The sequence below is a fragment of the Motacilla alba genome, chromosome 5 (assembly GCF_015832195.1).
Source record: "Motacilla alba alba isolate MOTALB_02 chromosome 5, Motacilla_alba_V1.0_pri, whole genome shotgun sequence".
Taxonomy (NCBI): Eukaryota; Metazoa; Chordata; class Aves; order Passeriformes; family Motacillidae; genus Motacilla; species Motacilla alba.
This window is the reverse complement of record NC_052020.1, coordinates 39,074,155-39,088,434: the sequence shown is the minus strand read 5'-3', so window position 1 is coordinate 39,088,434 and position 14,280 is coordinate 39,074,155. Positions and strand designations below refer to the sequence as shown.

Genomic DNA, 14,280 nt, shown 5'->3' with positions numbered 1-14,280 from the left:
GCCCTAGGACTTTAAGTGACTGGAACATAGTGCTTGAAGTGTCAAACTCCTCTGCCTCTTCATTGCCTCTTCTCAAGCAGGTGGAGGCATGGAGCAGGGTAACACAAGCTCCACACTGCTGATTTGGAGCTACGCCATCTGTTTCCCATCCTCACTCTTCCTCCTAGGACAGCCACGCCATTGAGAGAACCTGTGGCAGTGCAGATCCCTGGGAACTGGCCAAGCTCTGGCCCCATGTTTATTAAGATCCATCGAATGGATAAGGATTGCTAATGGCTTCTGATCAGATCTGTACTGCTGTGGTGAGCTCAGGTGTATTTCCTGAGACACTTCAAGCCTGTCTGCCCAGCATGGACTGGCTCTGAAGGTTTGGAGAGAAAAATCTCTGTTTTGTTTTCCCTGACCATGAGCCAGCTGCTCAGCATGACAAATTGAGATGGAAAGATGCCTTTTGCCATTGACTTCTGTAGCCCAGGCTTGAATGGTATTACTCAACTCAGTCCACAAATCCCAGTGCTCATCCGCCTAGAATAGAACCAAATAAACAAATTAATTCAAAGCAAATCTGACCCCCCCACACCTCCTCCCTGCTTCAACTCACACTGGAATGCTTTGCCAATGGAATCTCAGTAGGATGACTTTTCCTCAAATGTTGCAAACCATAGAGTAATGTTCCTACTCTGTTTTTCCTTTGTGAAGTTGGCACTGCCCCTTGTAGTAAGGTCATGTAATCCCTCTTTCTTTGGATCTGAAATGCTAATGATTATTTTATTTAAAATGTTTCACATGTTGTTGTTATGGGGTTTTGTGGGTTTTGTTACAAAATTTGGTAATCCTGGGAATGACAAGAGATGTTCCTAAAGACAAAGGGTGAAGTTCCTTCAGGCAGGCAGTGCGTAGAGCCCAGCCAAGCTCTGCTACTTGCACACAGCATGCTCCCTTTTCTCAAGGGTAGACATGATGTGAGGATTTTCAAGCAGAAGAGTTGATATTTCCCTGTGTTATGCTACCCATCACCTTCACCCAGTGACTCTTCAGATCTCAGGCCCAGCGCTAAGACAGTCACGGGTGTTTGGAGGAATACACTTCTTTTCCTCAGTGTGCTTCCATCTCTGCAGTAAAAGACCTTGGAATCCCAGCCATGTTCACCCATAGGGCCGTGCTTGGGATCTCTTACTAGAGATCAGAGAACAAATGTGCCTGACCTTCCAAGGTTTGGTAGCTCCTCCCTAGCCTCCCTAGAGTTCCATATGGCTTTTCCCTTGCCACTAACAAAACTAGCAGTAGCACACCAGGTGACAAAGCAGTACATAACAGGCATCACAAGTTCATTTTCTGGCTGCAGGGCTGAATTAGTAGCTCAGAAATGTGTGGGCAGGTCATGCCTGGCTGCCGTGGCCATCTGGAGTAGGTGGTACTCTGCAGAATCTCAGAGGAGCTTCTGAAAGGGACTGAGGCAGAACTGAAATAAGGTTCACTTCTCTGTAATTATTCTGGCTAGCCTTGCTGATTATTGAAAAACAAGCATTATTTGCTGTCCTCATCTCAATTTAGATCTTGATTTTAACAAGACAAGAAATACTTTTGTCAGTATACTCTCCTCTCCTGCAGAGCTGTATCGGGAGTTTGGGAATCCATCTCTGAGGTTTTTGCAGAAAGAAGACAGCTATACTGCTGCATGTAGGCATGCTTTCTAGTAAAGAATCATTTGGCTTCAGTTTGCAGATGTTGTTAGCTCTTTACACCTGGTATTTTGTTCCTGTGCAGAAACCTGTGCCCTCTAATCAGAGCACCTCTTCTTTATCCTAAATTGAAGAGATTGAATACTTTAGGTTTCCTACATAAAGGCATTTTCACCAGTCCCCCAATTATTTCTGTCATATTTTTCCTGTATTCTCTCCGTATTTTTGACATCCCTTAGAACATGTGACATATTTTACATCACAGCTAGGATGATATTATAGCGTGTATACACCCTCCTGTGATGAGGACGTGTAGGGAGGCAAAAATACCTCCCTGTTCCTGCAGTGTTTCAATGTCCTAATGTCAGGGCATTGAACTGACAGTTCATATTTAATTGCTTGTCATTAGCCCTGAAATCTTTTCTGAATTGCTGTTTTCCAGGATCATCTCCAACTATCTGCAGCTGCTGCCTGCATTCCTTCTTCCTAGAAGTGTAATCCTGCATTTGGCTCTATTAAAATCCCATGTTGCTTGGATGTATTTACCCTCCACAGAGATCCAAACTACTCTGTGTGATTGCTCTGTTCTCATCACAATACACCACATTGCAAATTTTTGTGTCAGCAGCACACATTATCAATGTCGATTGTATGTTTATTTAGAAATAAAAATATTTATTTCCAGATGAAATTCTTGAATCATGCCAGGCCTCATACTGATCACCCTGGAACCCATCTAATTCCCTCCCCAGTGACAACTACTTCTTGTGCTCTGTTTCACAGCCAGTTTATTATTAATTTTGCATGTGCCTGATTGACATCGTACTGCCTGTTTATTTTTTTATTGAAATAGCATAGGCACTCAGATGGTTAGTGTGCATGTGTCTAATTCTGTCAAATTATGAAAATGGACTCCTTTGACAAGAGTGGTTCTTCACAGACCTCCTTGACTCGACGTCGCTTTTGTTTAGTTTTCAGTTAATTGACCTGTGTGTCATCTTTTCCATTGTTCAGGGCTGATTTCGGGCTTGCTGGCTGACAGTTACCTTGTGTGTTGTTCTTGACCGGCTTGAATACCAGAACAGCATGAGCTGCCTTTCCATCTCCCCAGATCTTATTGTTATTCCAAGCTATCCAAGGAATGTCTGCAAGGCAGAGCTGCTGTCAGCCAGTTCTCATTGAATCACCCAGTCCTTGGTTTAGAAATTTGCCTTCCCTGTAGACACTGTAACACATCTCCTGTGCTGACTGTGACAGGGAAGATAGTAAAAACCACAGAATGGGATAGACCTCTCTGGGCATTTCAGTGGGAAGTGCCACTCTTTGCCTCAGCCACTTCATCAGAGATGGAGGTGTTGGACAAGGTATGCAGAAGAGTTGTCAGTACTGAAGTTCAGTTACAGAGGCATCCAAGGCTGGGACTTTCAAAGAAACCCAAGGAGCATGTGGACAGCCAACTTATTTTGGCCATTGGCTGTACCAAGCCTTTATCCTTGCAGGTAGTGCAGGTGAGAGTGAGATACTTTTGTTGGAAAGCAGCGTACCCTCTTGGAGGCTTAGTGCTGCAGTCAGTAAAAGGAAATGGGAGCAAGTGCAGTAGATCAAGATCTTTAACACAGAGAGCTCTGCCTTGTGGTCTATATGGCTTTATAAAAGAGTGTGTATGAGATGTGATCTTGAGAGCTGGATGGCTTCTCTGTGCTTAGTCCCCCAAGAGTACCAAAAGCCATAAATGCAGTTAGTGCAGAAAGTTGTTACTGCCCTTACAGACTTGAGTTCTTGGTCATTCTCTCTTGTTTGTGACTCTCATGGGCCAAGTTCTGTGTATTTGCTTGGTCTGGCCTCTTCTCTGACTATCTTAACTGTTTTTAGTGCTTGTTTGGGGCTGGGATGGCAGGTCCTGAGAAAACTTCCACCATAAAAACAAGTGTATTTGGAGCTGCCTATGTTTGCTATGGTCAAGGAGCAGACCTTGAGTGTGATGGGCAGGTAGAGGTTCTTCTAGGCAGCCGAAGCATCCCTGTGGAAGGACAGCCTGATGTGATGGTACAGAGAGGGTGTCTTGGTGAATACCGTGTCCTGCCAGGCTCAGGATATGGGGCATGGTTCCTAGAGGGAAACAGTGTGCTATGGTGATGGCTGAAAGTAGGGGAGGAGTGGGATCCTGCACAGGTAGATGAGTCTCTGTGTCCAGGTGACCGCTCAGGCAGTTTGGCAGTGAAGGTTGCTGCAAGGTACATTGGTGGACAGGCACTGTGGGTTAGTGCAGTCACTTATGAGGCATATTGGTCCATTTTTTCTCTTCCACAGGATTCAGAGCAGAATTGGCTCTCCTGTCTCCCCTCAGCACACAGGCTCATCAAGGACTGTCCGGCGCTACCCAGCCAGCAATGGCCAGCTCACCTCTAATGCACTCCCCAACGGGAATGGACATGAGCAGAGCAGGTCTGGCCCACACGCTGTTTCCCAGGAGCACACCTTGTCTGCAAAAGGTAAGGTTTGTAAGGCTGTCACTCTTTTGGGGCTTCTTGTTAGGGTCATGGGAAAGGACAACACTTTAACTGGGGATCCCCAAGAAACCGTGGATTCCCAGCACTGTGCTGCTACGTGGAATGAAAAGGGAAGGTCAGCATGGGCATTGCTGGGCTTAAAGAAAGGGGCCCTACTGAAGGAGGACACATCAGGGAAGCAAAATGCTGATGGCTTGAGACAGGAGCCAGGGGATATGACAACTGCATCTCAGAGATGTTGAACATCACCCCAGCACACTGCCCCAAAGGGGAATTGCCTCAGTCTGTAGGAATGGTGTCTTCCAGCTTACTCCTCAGTCTGAGCAGCTCTCAAGGTCAGATTGTGCAACCAGCATCTATTTCTTCCCTTTGGCTGCTGCCTTGATGCCTTCTGACATGAGCAGGGATTAGACCTGGCTGCTGGGACATGCAGATGCTGAGCTCAATGCTTTCCCAGCTAGGACAGATGCCAGTTGTCTTCTGCAGCTTGGTTCCCTCCTGAAGCCGTGATTCCCCAAGGAGGCACCATGTGGCACCTCAGCCCCTATGAGTAGGGCCATGAACCTGGCTGAAGATGAAATCTGAAAGTGGGGATTGAAACAGGGAGCAGGGTGAGTACAGCAAGAGCAGCACAAGACTGTCCCATTGGGGTGGGATGGAAGGCTCTGGTGTCAAGCCAGCTGGTTATACAACAGTTCTGTCTGTTGACCATTTTCCACAAGTCCCAAAGAGCTCTGAGTGTGGTTTCCCATGATATGGGAGGATGATGAGGGACTAGAAGAGGAACACTTCTAGCTGCAGGAGGTCAGGAGACACTTGTAGGGTGACAATGGTTTTCTTAAGACCTGATGCTCTCTCTTCTGAATGACAGTGTGTTTATGTGGGAAGACTTCCAGTGGTTTAAGAGCAGCCAGTCTTCTGACTACTGATGTGGCTGGAGAAAGAATATTGCTTAAAGTGGAAAAACTCCCTTTATGATGAAGTTAGTGCATGTGTGTCCCTTCACATCATTATGCCACTCCAAATGGGCAGAACATGCTGCTTGCCATTGTTCATGTGTTGACCAACTCTTATAGATGCTGGAGCAGAAAACAGGCTGGAGTGAGCAGGGGCAAGGAGAGACAGAATCACAGAACTGCAGAGTCTGCTAGGTTGGAAAAGATCTTGAAGATCATCAAGTCAAATCAACGATGTAACACCACTTTGTCAGCTAGGCCATGGCACTTAGTGCCACATCCAGTCTTTTTTTAAACACCTCCAGGGATGGGACTCCACCACCTTGGGGAGGGACATAAACCCCTCTTTGCACTGGGAATGCTTTGGAGCTTGAGCTGCAAATAGCAGCTTGAGCTGCAAATAACAGCTCCCTTGGCCTGGAGATGCTGTTTCCACTTAGCACTCTTTTTCTTTCATAGGGGCCAACCTGACAGAGAAGATTAGGAAGATAAAAATTGTCTTCACACCCACCATCTGCAAACAGACATGCCAGAGTGGGCGCTGCTACAACAGCTGCGAGAAAGGAGACACCACCACTCTCTATAGCCAAGGGGGGCATGACCACGATCCCAAATCTGGCTTTCGCATCTGTAAGCACCCCCATGTCCTCCACCTACTTTCTAGCCTGTCTCCCCACTCTACTCTTCCTGCTTTTCCTGACTCTGCAGACTAAGGGCTTGGGCTGCTGTAGGGAGGGGAAGCGATGGCTGCTCTCAGTGCCTTGGAAGATGTCTTCTGGGGTCTTTGGGGCTTACTCTCTGGGGGAGGAAGAGAGACTTTGCCTCATTGCTCTCTTTCCTGGGCAAGCAGATCCTGTTTCCATCTCACCCTGGGTAGAGGGGATGTATGTGTTTGAGTCAGGCCTGCAGCCAAGCCTCACCACCTCCTTCTTCTCAGAGCCAGCTCACTGCTTTAGTTGGCATCCAGTCTTGGGGCTGACTTTCATCACCTAATTTCCTCCTGTTCTCTCCTTTCACTCACATGGCAGCCAGGAGAGCTGGCTGCAGGTTGCAAACTGTTCTTATAAACAGGGCTTGCTGAAACCACTGCTCACCTTTCAGAGCCACTGGGATTGCTCATCAAGTCACTGGGATATCCAGCTGTGGGTTGGTCACATTGTCTTGGGGTGAGCTGGTGGGAGAAACATGCTGGACTTGTTGGGACTTGTCCTTTGAGTGCCTCTATATCACTCAAATTCTTCTACTGAGAGAATGAAAAGTCTTGCTCTTGTAGACACTGATGGAAGATTTTCACAGAAATTTCTGCCTAGGTCCCAGCTCAAAAATGTGTTTCCTCCCCTCAAACTGGGTGCTGGGCTTGAGCAAATGAGCTTGAAACAGGATGGGTGTTCAACCCATGGAATTAACCTGACAAGCCATCCAGGAATGTGGAGCAGCATTGTCTCATCTCATACTGAAATGAGTCAGGATAATCTGTCAAGGAATCCCATGTGTTGCTTGAGTTTAGTTCACATTGAGAACTGCTCTGGGTTGCTCCAAGCATGATGAGGTCAGAAAGGACATGACTTTGGTTTCATCTGTGGATGCTTTTTCTGAGCCTGTGCAGATGAATTGGTGCTGATTATTTTGTCCCACTCCGCACTTCTCCCACATGGACTGCTGGCAGGGCCAGGGCTGGATGTGAGACAGGCTCTGAGGATGTGGCTCTCTGCCTGTTCTATCTGCCTCTCCCATCCTGCTGAGTTCCCTTCTGGGCTACGAGTAAAACCCTGCCAAGTGGGGAGGGGGCGATGCAGAAGTGAAGAAATTGGGCAGACTTGGCTACATATGGCTGCCATGGCTCCCAACCCACTCCAAGAGATCCTGCTGTGTCAGCAACACCACCGTGGCAGCCACCCAGGACATGGGTGCCCCAGCCTGGCTGTGGCCCCAGAGCCCAAGGGAGGGTTCATCTTCTTCAAGCCATGACTCCAGTTGTGAGCAGAGCTTGGAGAAGACGGTGTTGCCCAGCAGGGACCTGAGCCTGCCTCCCGGCTACAAGTGCTGACCCCATCCCAGTTCTGGACCTGGTCCTTGGGACATCATGGGGTTAGTGCTGTCCAGGTGCAGCTGCCTGGCGTCCCCCAGCTGCCCTTGGCTAGAGCCAGTGTTTCAGTTTCTCCTCTAAGCAGACCTCTCTTTGCCTTGCAGACTTCTGTCAGATCCCCTGCCTGAATGGAGGGCGCTGCGTGGGCCGGGATGAATGCTGGTGCCCCTCCAACTCCACAGGAAAGTTTTGCCACCTGCCAGCTCCCTCTTTGGAAAAGAAGCAAGGAGGAAGAGGCCCAAAGACCCCAGCTGGCAGCTCCATGAGGCACTCCACATATACTCTGCCCTTGTCCAACCAGCTTGGTGAGCATGGCCAATGGCTCCAGACTCCACATTTTACTCCTACTTGTGTGCTCCTCAGATCTTTTCTAACAGGCCTGAGGAAGCCACTACCTCCTTATGCTTGCTGTTTCAGGCCAGGTTGTTAGACAGGAGGTTTCCCTAGTTTCTTGTGGAGATTTTGGTAGGTTTGTCCTCTTTTTAGGCCAGAGAAATATTTTCTCTTAGATGCAGTCTTCCTCTAGATTTCCTGGTGGGCTTAGTCTACCACTCCTCCCATTTGACTTTGTTCATGATGATACTCTTTGGGTGGCAATTTGTTGCCAGATTGTCACAAATGTGGTGTAAACTCATCTTCCAGCTTCCCTAAACCCTTCTCTGGTGAACGTCCACATCAACCACCCTCCAGAAGCCATTGTGCAAATTCACCAGGTGGCCAGGGTGCGGGGTGATGCAGAGGCGTCGGAGGAAAACAGTGTGGAGGCAGTCCTGGTGCCTCAGCTGGCTGCTGTGCCCTGGTACACCTATCCCCATGGGAATGGGAACAGCATTGCCACTGAGAGCAGACAGCAACAGCAGAGAGCCCCAGGGCTGCTGGGGAGGTGCTTTCGGGAGGCTCTCCATGGGCAGGTAAGAGGTCATCTTCAAGTGTTGGTGTATTTCTTGTTCTGGGGTAGGGTAGCGTTGGCTTTCAGGGTATAGGGGGTAGCTTTATTCTGTGAAGCTGTTCAGCATCAGCATGGGCATCATGCAGGTGCCATGGGCACAGGCAGCAATGTGTTACTACTTGGGAAGAAAAAATTTCCTTGCTTTGATCCAACAGAGAGACCTCACTGCCTTGCCCTGACCAGGCTGTGCCCTGGGGCAGCACAGCCCAGACTTGATGGCTTTCACACACAGTCTGGTTTTAAAAGGGTGCCCTATTTATAGCAACATTTACAGCCACAATCTGCGATTATTGTAGGAAACGTATAAAACATAGGAAAATTCCTTTCCCTCTCAGACGATAAATGGAAGTCTGATTTCCATGGAACCATGCCTTCCTGGAGAGCTCGACTGGGGCTTGGGAAGCAAATGCACGTGAGGGACTTTCTCACCCCTGTCCCACAGTCATCGTAATTTCTTATTTTGTCTTTCCCCATATGTTTCTCTTGCGTCACTGGAAAAGCATTGGAGGTTTTTGGCACCCACAGGAACACCTGTGAGCTCCCCCAGAGCAGTTCACGCTCAGAGAGACCCCCAGCCTGGCAGTCTGGGACTCAGCCCCGTCCCCTCTGCTCCCCAGCCTTTTTGGGGGGGCTGCTCCCAGTTCCTATCCCATCCTTCAGCCACTCCCATCCAAGTAGTTTCTAGGAGGAAATATTCTTAGCCATTCTCTAGTGCAAAAATAGAGGAGATCAGAACCTGGGCTGGAAAAGCCCTGCTTCTCTGTGGGGAGATGGCAGTGCTGCGACCTTAGATGATGACGCACGGAGATGCTTATGGATGCCTGCAGAGGCTGTAGGGGCGGCAGGGGGTACTCTTGCTATGCTCACACCTCACCCAGCTGGGGTGATGCCGTGCCTGGGAGAGGGTGAGGAGTTCGGCGGGGAGTGCCTGCCTCTCCCGCCCCGCCGCAGCCCAGCCGATCGGTATGCGAGTGCTGGGCAGGCGGCCACGCGTGCCTGGACGGGCGCCAGCTCCAGCCTGCGCCCCAGCGGCTCCGCTCTGATGGGGAAGCCTGTAAGCCAGAGGGCCTTGCCGAGAGTGGGGGGAAAGAGAAACTCATTCAGCGGAGGAAAGTGCCTGACAAGCTCCCTGCCGGGCTGGAGTGGTGCACCCATTTCACAGGCTAATCAGCCAGGCAAGGGGCTGATTCTGGGGCTTTGCCAGGTGATATCATCTCTGGTCCATCTCTGCTGTTTGATGGCCCCTTCCCCTCTGCAGGGTGCAATCAAGGGAGGTTCTGTCTGCACAGCATTTTACTATGTTAATCCACATCCCCGGTCCCACTGTGTCCCAGCGGGCAGCTGTGTCAAGAGGGCCATGCCAGCCTCTGACCCCAGATAGCTGTTCCCTGTGCTGGCTCTGCTGCTGTTCTACCAGCTGGGCACACGTTTCCTCTGCATCCCACAGAAGGCTGATCTGCTCCTCTCTCCACAGTGCACCAACCCCCTGCCAGGGCTAACCAAGCTGGAGGATTGCTGCGGCAGTGTGGGCCTTTTTTGGGGCATGGACCAGTGCCTGGCCTGTCCCCCCCGGCCAGGTGAGTACTGCTGCTGGCCAGGAGGTGGGACAGCGTGAGGGACAGCCTGCACCCTTGCTGAGCAAAGAAAAATGGCTGTTTTGTGTAGCTGAGGCAGGGAGCAGAGCTGCGTGTCTTGATACATGGCTCTCCTTGGCCCAAGGTCCTTGGGGATGAGCAGCACATCCCAGGTAAGTGCAGGGTCATGCCAGCTGCTGCCCCAGCCCACCAGGGAACAGTGCTCTGGGTTGGGTGCTGGGCCCAGGCTCATGTGGCCAACAGTTCCCACCATGCTAGCCCCATTCACAGGGAGAAACAGGAAAAAAAGCAGCCATGGTTTTAGGAGGTGCAGTTCTAGGTTGGAGAAGGAGGCTGCAGACTTGGCCCTATAGAGTTACGGGCTTGCTCTGGGCCCAACACGGGTTTGGCAGGGGCTCTGGAAATAACACTACATCAAACAATTGGCAGGAGCACACCCGGGGTCCGTTCCAGGGGCATGGGCGTCCAGCTCTGTTTCTGTTGCACTTGGGAGCTGGACAGACTGATCTAGCAGGAGATGGGGATTCCTCATCTGCTCTGCTCAGAGTGCTTCATGATGAGCATGGCCCCTTGCACCATGGTCACATCTTGTGTTGTGGTGGAGAAGCCATACAGGAGGACTCCTGGCTGGAGAGGAGGCAGTCCCGTGGGCACAATGACTCCAGCATCCAGTGCTGACTGGGTGTGGAGCAGGGCAAGGTGCACTCACCTAGTGGAATGTGCAGGGAGCTGCTCACCTCTTCCCTGCCTATCTGCTCAATCACATCCTTTCACTGGATCAAAGAACTAAAGAAAACAGACCCCATGGTTCAGGAGACTTTGGACTCCTGAAATACAGTGTAGGGATCCAAGGTAGCAGGTTTTGCAAGCAAGTGTGGTGTTGGTGACTTCTAGGTCTGCTCGGAGTTTTTCCTGCTCACTTACACACACATTCCCAAGAGCTGAATTTGTGTCTCATTATCCTCCCTCAATTCAATTCCTACTCAGCCAGGGGTAGGGCTGACTGGAGCCAAATTCCTTGCAATCACAGACGAGGTTGTCAGCATCCTGGAACCCAGTTCAGATCTTAGGAGCTCTGATTGCTGTCATCTTCCCAAGCTGCATGGCTGTGCTGTGGCCTTGGCCATACTACTTCTTGCCTGCCCTCACCCATGTGCCAGCCCCAAAAAAGTCTTGGGCATTTGTGGTGTGGGGGTGACCCCGGGGTCTGCAGGTTCAGTACAAACAAGGAAATGCCCCACACAGGCCTCAGCCCCTCTTCTTTGTCCCCGACCTTCACAACCCCAGTCATGGCTTTCTCTTCCCCATCCCACAGCAGTGGGATGTTTCTCACCCGTCTCCCTGTTTCTCACCCGTCTTCCTGTCACCCCTCCATTAGAAAGCAGGGGGGCTGCTTAATACTTCAGCTGGGCTGCAGACTGCTGCAAAACCTCTGCACCTCCTTTCTCCTTCTCCATGCCAGGATGCACGGTGATTGCAGAGAATGCAGCCAGAGCTGCAGGCATGATTTGATCTGCTGGACTTAGAGCTTCAAAATGTGTCTAATTACAGCCTTCTAAGATGTGAAAACAGACACAAAATACCCCCATGTGCTCCTTGCAGTCAGGCAACCAAATTTAAGACATGACTCCTAGCTGCCAGCAGGCTCCACAACTCACAGCTCAATGCATGCTCTGTGTCCCAGGAGCAGTTGTCACTGCTGGTCTTCACTGCGTGGACAGATGCTTGTCCGGCTTTGTTTTCAGGCTAATTCCAGGGAGATATTAAAAATGTATTCATGCGAGTCTTTTGTATTTGTGCCACAAGAAATTCCCTCTGGCTTTGGGTGATAAAATTCCTCCTTGGAGACTTAATGGCTCTTGTGATTTTGGCAGGAATTCAGGCTAGTTGAAGGAGCCATTTTCACCCTGTTCAATGATACACAAGTATCTTCCTGCTTTGGCCACCTCTGGTGTAAGGAGCTGTAAGGCAGACATGATGGAGGCAGCTTAAGAGAGCCCAGGATTGTGGAGTGAGAAGCCCAGGTAGATGGCATGCCTTTCCTGGCATGTTATCTTCATACACAAGATAGCTGACTCCAGAATGGAGTCAGCAAAACAGATCTTTCTCAGTGACCTTACTTCTTTAACAGAGCTGCCAAGCACTGTGACCTGTCATTGCCTTGTGCCTTGTCTGCCAGGGTTTCCAGTTCCATGCCAGTGTGGATGCATTGTTTCGTGTACTTCCTGCCTATAGTCCACATCCCACACTCACATTCCTTCTGCCTTCTGGTCCTGCTGGCCTGTATTGTGCTCACTCAAAGTCACTGGGCTGTAGTTCAGTGATCTGTGTCTCGTGCACAGAGATAATATGTCCAGTGAATGTTTCCAACTTTCTTCTTAGCATTGTGATCTTCAGAGACAGCTCCTTGCTCTCATGTGTCCCAGGGAAGCATGCACCAAAGCAGACTTGACAGCATTGGGAATTTAATTCCAGCAACGAGAGACAGAAATGGCAGAAGCTAGTTCAGTGTAAACACTTACAAACGTACAGAAGTGCAGCCAGGCAAGAGCTAGACAAATGGGGAACTTGTTTGGATTGACTGTCTGCCCGAGACACTGATTGTTAGTAGAGTCTGGATACGTCCGGATGTCTCCATCGTCTGCAGCTTTCATGTTTGGTACGTGTTTGTGTGCGGAAAGACATCAGAGAAGATGAATAGGAGGCAGGCATCTGTCCGAGCAAACTTACCATGACCAAGCCTTGCTATTTTTTATGTTTTGCTCAGCACCAGAAAAGCCAAGGCACTCAAATGCTTTGTCTGCGTCCTAATGAGACCATGTTAAAAGCTGAATTCAAAATTAAGGGTTGACCTAGCCAGGAGTCTCTGTAGTGAGTGTTACTTTAGTCTTAGATATTTCCTTAGGCCATGCTCAGGCTGTGTAGTTTTCTGCTGGGGGGCTGTACATTGTTAAATGTCTTCAGACAGGTGGGTGCAGAGATGGGTGTTCCAGCAGGCTTTAGCAGAAGTTCCTGGGAGCTCATGGAAGTGAGAACTAAAGACAGGACCCCCGTGACATGTCAGAAACAGTCCTGGGAGAAGGGAGAGAGCCAAGGGCTCGCTCCATGAGCTGTTGGAGCAAAGGCTGGTTGCTGCCTGGTCAATAAAAGAAAGAGTTGAGCCAGAGACAGTGCCCTGGAGGGTGGCAGGACACCTGCATGCTGCCATGCAGCTGCAGTCCTTCAGCTCTGGCCAGAATTTGGTGGATGAAATGTGTTGTGTTGCAAGATAGGATAAATCAGGTGGAGACATTCAGTGACCCTCCTGGGTCTTTAGTACTTGGAGAAATGGAGCACACACTGAAAGGCTAGAACAGAAGAGTAGGGGCAAACAGGAGCTGGAAAGTAAAACCTGGAGAAGACTGATAGTAGGAAAAGAGAATTAGAGGCTGATGAAGCAGCTGAAGTAGAAACACTAGGATGTGGCTGACAGGGAGCTCAGGAACAGGCACGGTAGTTGAGCAGTGCTGGTGAGGAACCTGCACTGAAGCAGTGTCCTGTCCTGTGGCAAGCTCAGGATGTGGGGCTAGTAGCAGGTACACTGCTGGGCAGAGCTACTCCTGCTTACCTGCCAGACCATGTGTTATTTTGGGGGATACAGTGGTTTGTTGAAAGAACGTGTTGGAACAATATTAAGAGAGGGTCTGTAGAAATTAAACCCAATGAGACTGGAGCTACAGGTCGACACATACCCTGTGGCAGGTGTGGATTTGGATACTGATTTTCCCAAAGCCTTGGCCCTTCTCAGGCACATGGGGATAAAGGAAACCGGTAGCAGAGAGTTCTGTCCAGAGGGGATCACAGCCCTGCTCTTCAACCTCCTCCCTGTCCATGAGACCACACACCTCTGGAACCACCAGCATTCCAGGAAAACACCCATATCAGTGGACATCATCTGCAGTACTGCCAGAAGCTACAAGTCCCACCCCTCTGTGCAAATGACAGACTTTCTGGGTGCAGGAGTAAGCTTGCATTTTCTTGGTCCTGATTTTTCAGTGCCCCCTGTTCCTTATTTCCAGCTATCGTCAGACTGAGCATGGGCTGGGCTGGGCTGTGCACCCACTCACTGTTCTCACTGCAGATCTTCCTGGACTGCTTTCTCTCCTCCTATGGGTTTTAACTACATTAAGAAACAAGTCTTTGAAGGCTATTGTTTTGTTTTTATTCCCACTCCACGTGTTTTTTCAAGTTTTTTGTCCTAGAGAAAAGTCTGAATTTCACTGGAAAGTTGGATCTTGTAATGTCTGGCTTGGCATCCGCAGCACTCCCCTAACAGACCTCCCACTGTGAGAGGGGTGGCAGCTCACCCGTGGAGCCGCCATCCTCAGGAACGCCAAGTGGCTCTGCACGCCTCAGCTCCCCTGCGCTGTGCCTGCAGGCACTGAAACAGCCACAGGAAGCCCCTTGAAAATCAACCCCCTGCTCTGCTCTTGGGAACAGATGGGGTAGGATACAGGAAAAAA

General features: G+C 49.9%; 1 protein-coding gene across 3 annotated transcripts in view; it reads left to right on the top strand.

Moving 5' to 3' along the window:
* The window catches only part of LTBP2 (latent transforming growth factor beta binding protein 2), a 72,502-nt gene that overhangs the window by 29,229 nt on the left and 28,993 nt on the right, over positions 1 to 14,280 (top strand). For all 3 annotated transcript variants that reach the window (XM_038138121.1, XM_038138120.1, XM_038138122.1), the window contains 5 exons: positions 3,993 to 4,174; positions 5,608 to 5,778; positions 7,339 to 7,539; positions 7,877 to 8,145; positions 9,658 to 9,760. In XM_038138121.1, coding sequence (XP_037994049.1) covers positions 3,993 to 4,174; positions 5,608 to 5,778; positions 7,339 to 7,539; positions 7,877 to 8,145; positions 9,658 to 9,760 — 926 coding nt within the window. The remainder of the gene's footprint in view (positions 1 to 3,992; positions 4,175 to 5,607; positions 5,779 to 7,338; positions 7,540 to 7,876; positions 8,146 to 9,657; positions 9,761 to 14,280) is intronic.